The sequence below is a fragment of the Drosophila willistoni genome, chromosome 3R (genome assembly GCF_018902025.1).
Source record: "Drosophila willistoni isolate 14030-0811.24 chromosome 3R, UCI_dwil_1.1, whole genome shotgun sequence".
NCBI lineage: Eukaryota > Metazoa > Arthropoda > Insecta > Diptera > Drosophilidae > Drosophila > Drosophila willistoni.
The window spans coordinates 8,523,370-8,539,776 of record NC_061086.1 but is presented as its reverse complement, the minus strand read 5'-3'; the positions used below and the strand labels follow the sequence as shown (position 1 = coordinate 8,539,776).

General features: G+C 35.0%; 3 protein-coding genes across 3 annotated transcripts in view; 1 reads left to right on the top strand and 2 right to left on the bottom strand.

Annotated features, from left to right (window-relative positions):
• Positions 1-4,297, top strand: part of LOC6651617 (FERM, ARHGEF and pleckstrin domain-containing protein 1) — a 36,787-nt gene extending 32,490 nt beyond the window's left edge. The window contains exons 11-13 of the mRNA XM_002073248.4: positions 1,780-3,081; positions 3,273-3,771; positions 3,838-4,297. Coding sequence (XP_002073284.2) covers positions 1,780-3,081; positions 3,273-3,771; positions 3,838-3,913 — 1,877 coding nt within the window. The 3' untranslated portion in view covers positions 3,914-4,297. The remainder of the gene's footprint in view (positions 1-1,779; positions 3,082-3,272; positions 3,772-3,837) is intronic.
• Positions 4,298-6,175: 1,878 nt separating this feature from the next.
• Positions 6,176-9,401, bottom strand: LOC6651616 (ubiquitin-conjugating enzyme E2-17 kDa). The gene is made up of 3 exons (XM_002073247.4): positions 9,182-9,401; positions 6,962-7,247; positions 6,176-6,465 (listed from the first exon to the last, which is right to left on the bottom strand). Exons 1-3 carry the CDS (start codon positions 9,223-9,225, stop codon positions 6,340-6,342), a joined length of 456 nt encoding a protein of 151 aa, XP_002073283.1. The 5' UTR covers positions 9,226-9,401; the 3' UTR covers positions 6,176-6,339.
• A 4,059-nt stretch (positions 9,402-13,460) lies between these two features.
• On the bottom strand, positions 13,461-15,076 carry LOC6651614 (protein takeout). The gene is made up of 3 exons (XM_002073245.4): positions 15,026-15,076; positions 14,296-14,366; positions 13,461-14,227 (listed from the first exon to the last, which is right to left on the bottom strand). The coding sequence occupies exons 2-3, from the start codon at positions 14,360-14,362 to the stop codon at positions 13,557-13,559; spliced, it is 738 nt and encodes a 245-aa protein (XP_002073281.3). The 5' UTR covers positions 14,363-14,366; positions 15,026-15,076; the 3' UTR covers positions 13,461-13,556.
• Positions 15,077-16,407: the final 1,331 nt, after the last annotated feature.

The following is a 16,407-nucleotide window of genomic DNA, read 5'->3' as shown; positions in this document are numbered from 1 at the left end:
ATTGTGCTATATAAGTTTTTAATTTTTCAATGCCAAAATAATTTTTTAGAATCAATGAGGACCTTCTTTACAAAAACAAAAAAGAAATATATATATAAAAACCAAGTTGTATTACTTAGTACATAAACATGTGCCAAAATCTCGAGAAATCAATAAGAAAAACTATATACATACATATAGTATTATTAAAGAAATTATATAAAACAAATTCCATATATATATATACAATATAAAACGACTAGCTGAAAAGATCGATCGATTAACCCTGTTAAGTTTTAAATCATATTGAAACTCACGTAATTAAGGTGTTGTTAGGTTATCAGTATCGGTTATCATCAGAATTAATAACAATTGAAAGTATTATATAAACCTAAAAAGGCGCAATGTTTTCGTATAGGTTTTTAGGCCCATTATATTAAACCAAAAAGAAAATGAAAATCGTAATCCCAACGTACAATAATTTCTCACTAAATTAGCAGATCAAAAGTATTCAAATCAAAAGTATTCCATTTAGTTTTAGTGCAAAGAATTACATTTACGAAAATTAGTATGGATATATATACGTATCCATATATGAATATATATTAAAATTTTAATTGGTTGTTGTGAAATAAAGTTCGGCGTACATTTTTGAGATGATTTTTAAAGCGAATGTTTTATTACACTTTTAGTTAGGTGAAACGTTTTTAATAGATTTACAAAATGCAGCTTTTATGTTTAAACTTTAAAGTAATTGACAATTCCTTCAAGTGCAAATTGAGTGTGTTTATTTAAGAATATTGAAATGAATATACCCATACTATTATTATGATTATTATTGAGAAACCAAAAATCGTAGCTGAATTTTAGTGAATAAGAAACATGAAAAAGTAAAAAAAAAATGAATAACACTATATAGCAGAATCCTCCATTAGCTATACACACACACACACACACCCACACACAGACAGACACAGATAGCAATTGAAACTATATAGTTTGAGAATTCACCTACTAAAAGCCAAATAAAACAACCACAACAGAATGTTTAATAATAATTAAATGAAATGTACACGAGCAATCGATTTAACAGAGCATCAAATTATATAATTACATATATAGAATGTGAAATTTGACTAAATAAAAACTTCATTAATCCAACAAATCAAAACCGAGAAGCAATTTTTGTGATTAATTACAATTCTTTATTTTAATATATTTTTAATTCCAAAAATGAAAAAAGAATTTTAAAAATAACTCAGGCATTCTTATCGAATGTTGGCCAAATTAAAGTCGATTTACATCTTATAAGATCCTTAACAATTATTATAATAAACTTCATTATCATTTATACCCTTGCAGAGGGTAATAAAATTGGTCAGATGTTTGTGACGCACAGAAGGAGTCGTTTCCGACCCCATAAAGTTATATATTCTTGATCAGCATGAGAAGCTGAGTCGATATAGCCATGTCCGTCCGTCCGTCGGTGCGTATGCGCTTTACTCAGCCATCTTAAGAACTATGGGAGGCTTTTTTGGGGCTTTTGATTACCCGGGTAATTGTTCTATAAGAAACATTTTTGCAGAAATTGGAGTATCCCCATCAAATTTACCAATATGATAGTATTGGATATAAAACCTCGGATCGCAATTATTGCCAAAGACTGCAAGGGTATAAAACTTCGGCATTGCCGAAGTTAGCTTCTTTGATATTTTAAGTTAATTTATTGCATTATTTCTATGATTTTTCGTTCTTAATTTGGTTGTTGTTTTGTTTCTTTTTCGTTTTCTCTACAAACAGATGTCTATCATGGCATCAATGGCAACATGTCGTTGGATAGGCGTGGGGAGATAGGTACACCCCCTACACGCTATGATCTTACTTTGGGATCCGATAAGTCATCATCGCTTTCTCGTTCAGAGGCGGGCACGTATGATATCATTCAGGCAGAGATTCAACATGCTAAACGTCAAGAATTGGCCACGGGTGTGGCTACCTCACCCACATCTTTTCATCCACATCCACCCGGCGTGGGTCAGCATCATCAGCTGAATGGACAGAACGGCCATAATGGCAATGGGCCCGGACCCGACATTGAATCGGAGGTGAAGAAACGTAAATGGCCAACTGAGCCGAGTTATTTCTTGGCCAAAGAGTTGCTAATGACCGAGCGTACATATAAAAAGGATTTGGATATACTCAACTGTTCATTCCGTCAAGTCTTGAGCCTGGACGATATCGAGCAATTACAGCCATTGTTCGATCAGCTGGATTCCCTGGCCCAACATCACAATCTATTCCTGCGCGATATTGAGCATCGCATGGTCTGTTGGGAGGGTCGTGGTACCCACGAGACCCATCGCATTGGCGATGTTATGATGAAGCACATGGCCGCTTTGCCCATCTACGAGGAATACGTGCAAACCCATTTGGATGTATTGCATTGTCTGAATGATATGTACGAGACGGATGCACGCTTCCAGCAGCTATATAAGGATTTCGAACAGCAAAAAATTTGCTATTTGCCAATTGGCGAACTACTGCTTAAGCCCATGAATCGTCTGCTACACTATCAGTTGCTTTTGGAGCGTTTATGCGACTATTATGCCGACGAGCATACCGATTATGCTGATTGTCAGGCTGTCTATCATCTTTTAATACGCAGCACAAAGCAAATACGTACCCAACTCGCCGATTCGGCTAATTTTGTTGAGCTGTGCGAACTGCAGCGAGACATTAGTTTCGATCAATTGGTTCAACCGCATCGTCGCCTCATACGCCAGGGTTGTCTGCTTAAGCATTCCAAGCGTGGCCTCCAACAGCGCATGTTCTTCCTATTTTCGGACATTCTACTGTATGGGTCGAAAAATCCATTGGATCAGAGCTTCCGTATTTTGGGACATGTTCCGGTTCGTTCATTGCTAACTGAGAATGCGGAGCATAACACCTTCTCCATATTTGGCGGCCAGTGTGCTATAACAGTAAGTGCTGGCACCACAGCCGAGAAAACTTTGTGGCTGGCAGAGCTATCGAAGGCAGCAGCAGACATTAAAAACAAGCCACCAAATATGCAACTACAATTGACAACCCTCAAGAATTGCAGTGAGTATTATTAATAATAAAAGGGCATTTAAGTAGCATACAAAATTTTAGCCCTGAATAAAATTTAATATATATTTTCTGTTTTTTTTTGGCTGGCAAGAAAAGCAAGCTACAAAGCTTCGTAAGACTACAAACCTCTCCGAAAAAGGTATCTGTCGATTATTTATTGAATTTATGTCTTTTCCACATAGGCTCTTCCGAAGAAGGACTCGATTTGCTCGGATTGAGCACCAGCAGCAGCAATGCCAACGGCAACAACAGCAGCAGCCTGAACAGCAGCATCAACGGGGGCGGCCCATTGACGCCCCAGCAATTGCAGTTGCAGCTACAGCAAAACAAAACCCAACCTACAAGAAGCAATACCGCACTACACGTCTGTTGGCATCGTGGCGCCACCGTCGGACTGGGCGATCATCTAATCGCAGCCGAACACCAGCTATCCGGCTATCTATTGCGTAAATTCAAGAATAGCTCAGGATGGCAAAAACTCTGGGTGGTGTTCACCTCTTTCTGTTTGTATTTCTATAAGAGCTATCAGGATGAGTTCGCCTTAGCCAGTCTGCCCTTGTTGGGCTATACAGTGGGGCCACCGGGTCACCAGGATGCCGTGCAGAAAGAGTTTGTCTTTAAACTGTCATTCAAGAACCATGTGTACTTCTTTCGAGCAGAGAGTGCTCATACTTACAATAGGTTAGTTAACGCTTAGATAAAATAATAATTTAAACATTAATTACAATTTTGTTGTATACTTTTCAGATGGCTAGAGGTCCTGCGCAGCACTACGCAAACACAGGATTTTAAGAATATACACAGCAATGCTATTTGCAATTAGTACTACGGCCTACGGCACCTCCATCCATCACTCCCACACAAAACAAACAACCCTTGTGCAATTCCATGGAGCTGCATTGATGTGCCTCTTCTATATAGTATTCTATATAATATTCCCATTTTTATATACCTATCCTTTCTTTATATACATACTTAACTTTATACACACGCTTTTTATACACTTTTATGTATGTTGTATTTGTATGCTAAAAGTTTATGCAAATGTTATCCTCTAAGTTTCCATGTAAATAACTGTTTGTCTTGTCTCTACTCTTGTATTTCTTTTGTAATTCTTGTGGTTTAATGTGTCAAAAATGTGAAAAAAATTGTCTACGTAATCAAATTTGTCATATTATTAAAAATAAACATGTTTTTAAGTCATTAACTTTAATAGACTTTAACAAATTAATAAAAAAAAATAAAGAACACTTTTAACAAAAAACAAAAATGTTTTGATTATCTATGAACAGGGGAAAATGTTTCTTAAGTTACCAAAAATTTGTTCACCCGAATTTCATGGCATACTTTTAGGCTTATAAAAAACAAACTAGAAGATAAATTTACTTGTTGACATGGTTGTTATTTCATTTAAGATTAATTGACCAAAAGAAATAAAGAACTAAACTATATGCAATGTAATTGTGTATAATTTGCAAAAATTTAAAAACTACAGAATTTAGAATATATCGCCATGAATTTTTGTCGTATTTCTCATTTATTGATATTTTGAAATCTTATAGTTTTATTAATATTAATAATAATAATTTGTTTAATAGTTACAATAAGGTAATTTGAAATTTTCGCATAATTTTAATTGTTATACTGCAATTATCATTTTGCTGTTGTGATTGAGGGTGTTCTTTGTCATCTGTTCTGTTATCATTCGAATTCGAAATAAAAACAATATGTTTTCTATATATGTATATATATATAAGGTAGGTCGATTAGTTCAAATATATATTAACATGATGCTCAGAGCATCACCATCATCATCATTCGTCATATTCATTCATTATTTTTTATCATCAATCATTCATTGAGTTCAACACAAAGTGCCAAAGTGGAGGGTTCTCATAGCAAAAAGGAACAGCAATTAAAAACGGTGAAAATGAACAAATTTAACTCGATTGTAAACGCTTAATATCTAACTAAATGAAATGCCTCAGCCAGAGACACAGTGAATGGAACCGAAGGGCGTGGCAAATAATGGCAGTTACACATTTGTATATGATGCAGGGGTTTAACTTTTCCAATAAACAACTACACAATGTATACATGTATGTATGTGTGTGTGTATAGTTTATAAAATAATAAACATACAGAAAAAATTATGAAAAGACTAGTGGAGATTGTGTATAGGGCAGGGATGGTGGTAGTGGTGGTGCGGGAGGTAGGTCGTTAGGGGATATAGATTCGCTTGCAAAGTTATCAAAATAATCATTTGATTTCGCCTTCTCTCTGTTTCTCTTTATATGCAGTTTATCAGATGATCATTTATACTAAGCCACAACTAATATTTAAGTTTTCCATACAGTTTCTAGTAAAATTTCACAATTTCGTTTAGGCCAATTAACTTAATTATCAATCTAGGTAGCATGTGTATGTATTTTAGGTTTGTTTAGATTTCTTTGTTTTTGGTTTACACTTATATATTTTGTTCATTCTAAACTGCATCAAGAGTTAACTTTTTTACTTCGGTTTTTGTTTCATTTAGGCGCAGCTTCAGGAAATTCTATTGCTGTGTTGTTTTTTCTCTTTTTTTTTGGGTTTTTTTTTTTGCAATTTATTATTTATAATTTTGTCAAACTGTAAGTCTACGATAATTTCAAAATTTGCACATTTAAAATGAAACTATTTCTTTTTGTTAAATTACGTTTTTTGTGTTGTTTTAATTTTTTTTTTGTGTATTGTTTTTATTATTCTTATGTAGTAATAATTGTTTCTTGTTATTTTCTCTTCTTTAGCTTTTCCTTTACTTTTTTTTTTGTTTGCTGCTATTTTAATTATAACATTTTTCGTGTTAGATTATGAAGAGGCTTAAACGAGATATAACTATTGTTGTCACGCATGAGTGTAAGATGTGTGTTTAAGATGCGAATTTCCAAATGGAAATCGGGAAAAATTAAGGCCAAAGTAGAAAATTAAATAAAATGCCCTGTACGTACATGAGTGACTGTGTGTAAATGTATGTGCGTGTTGTTGTGTGATAGTGTTGTATGTATGCAGGGGCCATTGGCGATGTTACAACTTGGTAGCATTATAATTGTTATAAATATTTCTTGTATTATTTAATTTAAACTTGCTGTTTATATTATTGCATTTAACTGTTCTTCCTGGTGCTGCTGCCGTTTTTATTATTCGGCTGCCCCTATGGTTGCTGTTGTTGTTGTTGTTGTTGTTAGTGCTGTTCCTCATGTGGGCGCATGGCTAATCGATGAAACTCTGCTCAACGCAAGCTTTCACACGCTTCTCATACTCGCGACGATTCTCCTTATACAGCTGGGCGGCGGTAGAGTTTGCCGGTGAATTTGGATTGGGATCGCTCAGCAGTGACTGCAATACAAAAATAAATTAGAAATTAATTTATTTATTAAAGATACAGGTCAAGGTTTTTGAGTTTTTTTGAGTTCACTTAAATATTAGAACCTGATACTTGATTTGTTAGACGAAAAAACCAACTAACAAAACCAATCAAAAATTGTCTAACAATACCATATAACAAAACAATTATATCTGATTTTAAAACCAATCAATCATAATATATAATTAAACTAAGTATTTTTATAAACTATAATCTAAAACAATTTAACGACAAAAGTTATTGCTCGCTTCATTAAGAACTTTATGATGTTGTGAAGTTAACTTTAGGAGAAACTTAAATGACTATAATCGCTGAGAACACACGCGTATTAGCAATTTATATAAAATATATAAATAAACCATAATTTCAACAATAGTGTGACTAAAAGGTATTCCCAAAGTTACGCACCTATTTTAAAAATAAACTTGATTAGTAAATAGTGTTGTTTTGTTTATTATGATGACTCACCTGTATAGATGTTAAAATTGCTGACACATCGTATGTGGGACTCCAGCGATTTTGCAATATATCCAGGCATATGCCACCATCTGCATACACGTTCGGATGAAATACTTTCGATACAAATCGAACTGTTGGCGGTTTATTTGGATATTCTTCAGTAAATTCTATGGTTAACTTAAAGGTACCATCTTCGAATGGGGTATCGTGTGGACCAAAAATCACAGCATTCCATATCATAATATTATTATCTGTTGGCGCACCCGAAACACCCGTTGGTGGATCTTCCTGTAGTCTGCAAAAAATAATAATATTAATGAGATTAAATTGGAATCTATTTAGTGGGCAATTAAAACTCATTTAATGGAAGGCGATAACAAATATTCTAGAATTTAATTATAAACTGAGACTGGTAAGGAAAGTGCTAGATCACACATTATCTCTTGCATGTTAAACTTTAGATTTGTACATATTGCAAAATTTATCACATCATTGCTTTTCTGCTTATCGGTTGTCTGTAGTAGTTTAATAGAAACTTCAGAAATAGGATCGATCGCAAATAGATAGTCATGTTCAAACAGCAATCATAGAAAACAGGAAATATCCTTTTTAAGGATACCAGAAACAAATTCTATGAATCCAAACAAAAAGACTAAATGTCTTGACCATATTTGAGTTAAGTGTATTTGCGCATTTCTAGTCATTTGTTTTGTTTCATTATGTATTGAAATCTCATTTATAAATCATTCCAGATGATGAGTAATATAGACTTATATGCATATATAGATATTTAAGCATGCATGTGTCTTGTTTTTTTCTGTTTTCAATTCTGCATCATCATCTTTATCATCGTCATCATCATCATCTTTGTTTCATCGTTTACAGTTCAACGAGCTTAAGAAACATAAAAATAGCAGATATATACATATACAGATGTATGTATGTATGTATGTGTAGATGTTGTTTACATTTTCCGAAAAATTTTCATTGAATTATTAAGACTGTCAATTGGCACGAAATTGTTGTTGGATGTGTGGGAGTAGGGGGAGGCGAATTGAGGTCAGGGGAGCGCGTGCAACAAGCCAGCCCCAAGCCGCGCCCTTCAAACCAAAGAAATTGAAATGAAATCATCGATTAAACAACAAACTAAAGCCCAGAATGCGAAAAGCCAAAAAGATAAATTTACATTGATAAAAAGGTACAAAAGAAAACAATTGTGTGTGATGGGAGGGAGGGTGGTCGGTCGGTGGTGGGAAGAAAGAGGGTTAATTATCCCACCCCACTCAGCTAGATAGCCTTGACATTTATTCAAGTGCATTTGATTATGAGGTGAGGACTAGGCGGCTTGAGAGCGGGTGGAAAACGACAACGTTTATGCAATCAAACAAAATTTAATTTTGACCAAAATCAATTGAAACATTTGACGAAATTTCAATAGGAAAGTTGTTGTACGTGGATGTGGCAATAAGTGAAAAAGAGATGGTTAAGTGAGAGAGAGAGCCAAAATGAAAGGTAGCTAACGCGAGAGCGAGAGAGCGTAACCAGGATGCGAATGAAACAGTTTTTTTTTCGTTTGCTTTATGCTTTTGCTTTTCGCAGCTGCTTTTCTGCCAACGTCTCTGCCGCTGCTGCTGATTCAACAAACATTAACAAAAACGAAACAGAAAAACAACAACTAATTTTATTTCTTGCTCTCTTTTCATTTTGTTGGTGTTTTTTTTCTTGTCTGCGACGCAATTTGCAAATTCGAAAAGCAGCAAATTTTCTATTGTTGTTTTTCCGCTTTTGCCCTATTCTTGGTTTTCCACATCAAAGTCAAGTGTCAAAGACAAAATAAAAGCATAATTGTTAAAACGGCAAACAAGAAAATAAAAGAAAAATCACTCACATATGTATATACATATGTACCTAGATATATATACACACACACACACACACTTACACATGCATATATACATTGGATTATTTTGGCTGCGCAAACTTCCACACCATAGACACACACACACACACACACACACACACACACACACACACATATATATAAGGTGATACATATGTTTCTTCATATGTATTGGGCAGCAGCACCCCCCTTTCCTATAGGTAGTCACAGGTTTCTCCATTTCATACTACTACCAACACAAGCCACGAGACTGCGGATTGGGGGTTGGGGACAAATGGGCACGAAGTCTCAAAGTGTGTGTACTTTGCTTTTTTTTTCTTAGCTCTTACCTTTTAAAATCTCTCATCAGACGTCTGCGAGCGGGAGTTGACATGTTTCAATAACGCTTATTATCACTATGTGTGCAATGTAATCAGGATGTTTTAGCAATGCGCTTTTTTGCGATTGTTTCTACGAATAAACAGACGATTTTACTTTGAAATTTTTAATAGTTTTTTCTTGATTGTAGATGTATCGACGTTAACCCAGCGAACATAGTCATAGTCTGTTTAATACAAAATATATGCGTCGATAGCGATGTATCGACGTTGAATCCAGATGTGTCGATAGCGATGTATCGACGTTGAACCCAATGAACATATTATACGATTTTATTATATATTATATTATTATATATTTTATTATCACATATTATATTATTATATATATATTATATTATTATTTGAAATTTTTTATTAGTTTAATAAATCGATCTGGTTCGATCCATAGTCCCAGCAGACGGGAATGCCGAGCAACTTCAGCTCCCAAGTTTTGGGAGCCTCAACACTCTCAAATGGCAGGAACAGCGAGGAGTACAAATTCTTCATCTCCTCGGGCGGGAAACCTAAAAGGCTGCAGCATATCAACCACGTCCCAATCTACATTTCTGTCATAGTCACCTTGAGCATTGACAGAATTGTAGAGTCTGAAAGATATACAGACATTTATAAGTACAAATGTATGAATGTGAGAAATGGAAATGGCTAACTTACTTAAAGAGGCATATGTATATGGGGATATGCCTTAACAATATCTTTAGGTCCCTGTAAAAAAAATAGTTTTATTTTTGAGGTGCCGGCTTCCTCGGTATCTTTCTGGAATTTATTCGACTCTGTTATTTTTGAATAATTTTTATGTATTTTTGTAAAATTTTTTATTGCCTTAAACTTACCATTGGGGGCAAAAACAGTCCATCGATGCTGACAAAGAAATGCAGCTTTGCAAAATCTTCAAGGGAATTGAAATTTTCTAAAATTCGTTCCTCGGCATTCTCCTTGAACGAGTTGCAGTACCCCCTCCCTTTTACCACCCTTTTCTTTCAATTTCGAATTTTCTCCCATCTCAATTGGGATGAATTCTATTTTCTCCCATATCAATTGGGATGAGTTCTATTTATTCGGAATAAATTATTCCCAACTCAATTGGGATGAATTTTTTGGCAAAGAAGAGAACAAAGAAGACTGGCCGACCGACAAATCAGAAGAAAACGGAAAAAAAACAAACGAAGCGACCGACAAGTTAGAGACGGAACTTAAATTGAAAAGAGAAATAGTCAACAGAAATCAAAAATAAAATAATACTAGATTATTGCTGCTCCTTAATTTATTTTACTACTCGCTGAAATCAAATTCCTTAATTATTATCAATTAACCAATGACACATAATTGGCGCCAATCAGGCGCCAATTGACACCAAAGAATTTAGGTGCACACTTGTTATATGTCTGTCACGATTAGATTTCCTTTAGTTTTTGTACTTAAAAGAAAAGTTTGCAGAATCCATGCTGCTTATTTGTAATAAAGCAAAAGATAATGTTGGCATTTGCACAATGCTGTTTCCGTTCCAACAAAGCGACAGTTTTCTTGCCGTTCCAAGAAAGCGACAATTTTGTTTCTGCTTCAAGCGAATCACAAAATCCAAGATAAGTAACGGGTAAAAATGAAAAACACTTTGCAGGCAAAAGCGACAAGTCACAGAGAAGTAACGGGTACTAAAATAATTTAAAATGTTTAAGTTTAATTGAAATGAACTTCCAGGACTTACGGACCTTGGCCCAGAAGAGCTGATGCAGGTGACGTGTAAGATGAACCTGCTAATGGATAGAATTTTGGACGATGACTACTTTGACCCCGGAGCGTTGGCGCTGATTGAGGCGTCGCAAGCTTACAGCCTAACTAAGGTAAGGTAAGTCCAGCTTAAAGCTATATACATATGTCGTATACATATCAAAATTCACATATGTACTATGTAATATATGTAATACATTTCATATACATATATTTTGCAAATTTTCGTCGTCCTCCTCATAAGCGTTCACTCTGGCAAGTTGTCGCTTCTCTATGCTGCCAGTCGATGTGGTATGCCCAAAAAGCGCAAATATGTATGAAATTAGTTATTTTTGTATTTATCCAAAAATACAAAACATTGTAGCAATTGTGAACGATCGAGCTGCTGCTAACATACAGGCGCTCAAGTCGTTGCGACGCATCATCAGGACGCCGACGGTCATTTATGATGGCACACACCTGATGCGGACATTTAACAAAAAGGAGTGCCCGGATCCTTTCGCGACACAGGTGCTGCAGGAATTGTTTTCGACTCTATACAACAAAGACACATTCCGACACCAGCTGCAAATGATTCACGATAGTTGACGGTCGCGAAGTTATGCAAACTTGGCGCTCATTTGGGACTTCGTGAGCGCCGTGGAGGACGTATTAGAGAAAGTATTCGCCATGGAGGGCATCCAGTTGAATCTGTCCAGCCTAATAAGCTTGTCGTGGAGCAGTATGAGATGGTGCCCACCCGGCATGTCCCTGGGATGTCGCTCGAGGAGTCGAGGTCTGTGTCTGGAATTGCGGATTTCCTGGTTTATGAGGCCACAAAATATATGTATAGATAATAGATTTAAGATTCAATGTACATATAGATAATAGATTTAAGATTCAATGAATGTATATAGCATTTAATTTAGATGTATATATTTAGATGTAAGATTATATTGTATTTAATGTATGTATATATTTAGATTTAATGTTTATATTTAGATTTAATAAGATAACATTTAATTTAGATGTACATATATGTTTAGATTTAAGATTATGATGGATTTGAAATAAAGAAAATTTATTAAAATTTTTTAGACATATGTACACATACAACTTTTATTTCATTAAAACTTACAGCTTACAATTATTGGTGATGATACATAAAATAACTTTGCTGGTTCTTTTTAATTAAAATTAGGTTTATTTTACTCCATGTAATGTTTTCTGTTGGCCAATAAGCAATCAACTAAACTCAACATTCATTCTTATTTTACCAGACGCTTCATATTGCATCAGCCAAAAAAGAATAATGAAATACAAAAGATCGTTTACATTCAAATATAAATTAAGCAATTAGGAATTCAGCATCCGTTCCTCCACAATTGGCAAAAGCGGGTTTTCACCTGGGCCGCACCGAATCCATCAATGCTGAACTGGGATGTGTTGCTAATGGCAACTCGCCATGTTTCTTGGATAACTTCGCAAGGTTAAAGGTTATTGAATGGTTGGTTCTTCGTGACGCTTCTCTAAATGCTTCCTCATATATTTTTAATGGGTTACCAATCCGGCGACTGATGTTCCTATGTTTTGGGTCGTTGGACCGCTGATATGTTCATTTTATGGACATATTCCATATGATATAGGAGAGCTAAACCTTCTTTTGATGTCCATATAGATATGTATTCCGATTCATATTCTCATGAATCCTATGAATTGGACCAAGTCGTTTATATGACAAAACAAGCCTAATTCATGCCACATTGCTTAACCGTTTTTGCATATCGTTTGTGTGGTATTCCGTATATATACATATGTATATATATATTTTTTTTTTACGATGCAGTTCACCCTACCAAATGTACCGAACATAGTACTTAGAACGGTAGAAATGCGCACATACCGTGTCGAATGGACAGAATTTAAAAGTTTTTAAAAATTCCACATATGTATGTGCTAATTTTTTTCTATTTTGTTTTTTTTTTTCAATTTATAGTTGAAAACTATATTTGCTCCCAACTTTTCAACTTCTCTTGAGTTCTGAGTCTCTTGATTTTTGACACAATGTGAACTAATCCTCTTTTTCGGTGTCGAACAGAACATATAAAAGTGGGCAAAGAAAATTCGAGAATTTATAAATTATGCGAGTTGGATTATAATCAAGACTTTTTTAAAATAAAAAATATTCGATCGTAAATATATAAATAATAATATATAAACATATGTTTTCTTTCAGTGCAAAATTCGCCCGAGCCATATAAAATTGAACCTCTCGCCGTAACTTTTCAAAAGCGCGCGTTTTACTCACGCGTTTTTGTCTGCAGTGGTGGGAACTGCATTGATATCGGTATCGATAAGTTATATCGATTTTGTGTACTGCATCGACAGTTCTGCTAAGTAGAAGGGTCACATTAAAACACCGGATATTTGTATTTTTCTACTATCGGTGTGGTGACACTGTTAGGCGGCAAGTTCAAATTGTTGCAGACCGTTACATTTTCAATTTAGATGTATTTGTTTTTTAATATGCAATAATTTTAAATACTAATTATTTTTATAGAAATCAAGTGTATCACAAACTTATTACTAATTGTTTTTGAGCGCAATCCAAGGTTACAACTTAAACAGGGAACAGTTCGTTGTAGGTGAAATTCTCCAGAATTTTAGTGGTAATGACTAGGAACTTTTCCTGCAGGGCACGGGCAATTGGCGCAATTATCTCATTAGTGAATGATTCGAAATTCTGATTAATCGTATCGTTGATCACGTCACCCAAAACTTTGTCGCCATTGAAAAGATTTTCCAGTTTCAGATTTCCCTTGCCAGTGCGAATCTTCAGAACAAAGTCCTTGACTTGCAAATATTCCAGATCGTTGACATTCTTAACATCATATGTCACTTTAACATAGGCAACAAAGTTGGTGAAATTGCCGGTAAATGGTCCTTTGCCCTTGATGGGTAGTGCCAAAACATTGCCATTGAGCTCATAGAGACCTTCGCCTTGCAAATGCGGCAAAATTAACTCGAAATCGAAACGCTTATTCGGAATAGAAGCACGCAATTTGGTGATCTCAAAATTAGAGGCACCTTTAATGCTCAGTTTCTTAACCAGAACTGTAAGCCCAGCAGAGCCATCCAGAATATTCAGATCGCCAATATAAAGTGGTTCCAATGGAGGGATATTCAATTCCTTGATACCCTTGGCCAAATACGGGCGTAAAGAGTGAACGCTGTTCTTCAGGCACTTGGACAATTCGGGCTCATGACGATGGCACACCTGAATATAGTCAGCTAAAAGTATATAAAGGAAATGATTAACAATCAGATGGTATGATACTATTACTTATATATATACTTACGCATTATGGCCAAAGAGCCACCCAAGAAGCACATCAAAACAGTTAATACAAAAAATTGCGAATTCATTGTGCTGCAAAAAAAGGCATAAATTCAGTTAGTATAACCAAATGAAGCAGCAATTCATTTCACTATTGACGTCACATAAATAATAGTCAATTTTTGTTGTCAAAGATCATTAAATTTTTTTGTTTCGCCTTTAAATTGTAGCGTCATTTGCAGTCACTTGATTATAGGCATTAGAAGAGGGAGTAGAAATTGTCAGCCCACTAAATGGAAGGTGTGTTGTCTCTGAATCAATATGTATACAAAAAAAAAATGTAATTGCCTCTAATTAGGGGCTTAGGGATACTTAATATTTATAGCCTATTCCTCCGTAGAATTTATTAACCTAAAGTTTATTCGACTTTTAAGTATTTATCGTAATTGCTTTAACAAAGTTAAATGCAAATACTAATATTATTAGATTCCGTAAAATGAATTTAGATCCATTTGTTATTCCTGTCCTGAGTTTAATCACTTATTTGATATTTATAATATTCTCATTTTCAAGGAATTTAATGGTGTGCCTTTTGACATTTAAGTAGTTTTTGTTCTATTTGTAATCAGTTTTGTTGTTTGTTGTTTAATTTCACATTTTAATATTTATTTGCAAAGTAATGTTTTTGCTAAACTTTTGGTTAATGTTCTCTATGCCTTTTGTAACTTCAAACTTTTGAAGGCTGAACTCACAATATTCTCGAGCTTGTAGTCGCTAGTGGTCAAGATTGGTTTGAGATTGTTGTTTTAGCTAACCGTCGACGAATCGTACTGAATGCAAAACTGTCGTGTTGTTGCCATTTTATAGCAAACGATTTACATCAGGCAGGCCGGCCCAATGCTTGGGGTAGAACCCCAAACGACTTGCCAGACGATCGAGACGATAGAGAGAGAGAGTGTGTGTGTGTGAAAGAGAGAGACAGAGAGAGAGAGAGAAAGAGACCGTGATGGGGTTAGAATAAGCTACCCAGATGATTATTAGTATCAATAATTTGTATAATTCTAATGATTTACCCACATAAGACTACTCGTAGAGACGTTAGCTTAATGTGGGGGAATTGGCACTTGGACAAAATGCAAATAAGGAAGTTTTACCCAGGTAAGTTCCAATTTTAACCATTCTATTCTATAAAATGTTTACCCAAGTCTTTGTTTTTTTTAGTTGACTTGACTTGGTATAATGAATTGTTTCTTTTTTTTTTGTTTTTTTGGTGGGAAGACTTTCGTGTTTATTGCAATTATTGGATAAGTCATTTTGTCGTTGTTCTACGTTGACAATCTGTTGAGTTTCGAGAGAGTTTACGTTTCAAATTCACAATGACTGGAGACTGTTGACTACTTACATCATCACTCCATCGCCAGAGAATGATGCGGGGAAGGGGGTTTGGATGATGGGGTATGCAACCCTTTTCGGGATACTTGGGGGTTGTACTCGCCTATGTCATGGTTCAATGCCATTGATAATTTCGTAAAGGAAACGGAAAATTGAACACGCAATCCAGAGAAACTACACTGAGAACTAGTAGGAGTCTTCAATTGGAGTTAACAAGATGACATCATAAATTATTGATTTTATTAGGCATACTAATGGACAGTTGATATAAGAGTGTTTGCATTTTGCTGATTGCTGATTGTTTGCTCATTCATTCTATGATCTTGATCGGCTTGTGCAGTTGACTAACTAGTTAGAAATATTAATAGTTAATATTAGACCCTATCATAAAAGAAATAATGAATTTTGCCAACTCATATTCCTGACATGAAAGCAGTCTCTCATTCATATAATGTTTATTTAGGATTCTTAAGATGTAAAATCAATCGATGTATTTTCGATCAGGTTACATTCATTCATCCAGTGTGGAGACGGAGAAAGGGAAGACCTTTTGCACTTGCATGACAAAAACGCAGTTATAACATGCGACTAATGATAACCCACGGGACTAAACCCTGTTGTCTAGTACCTTTTTTTAATGGCCACAATAATTCTTATAATATATGAACCCGAACAGGTTACGCAGTTGATAATTAAATAAGTCGCAAACCATAACAACAAATCATCAGCAAGGCAAAGTTAA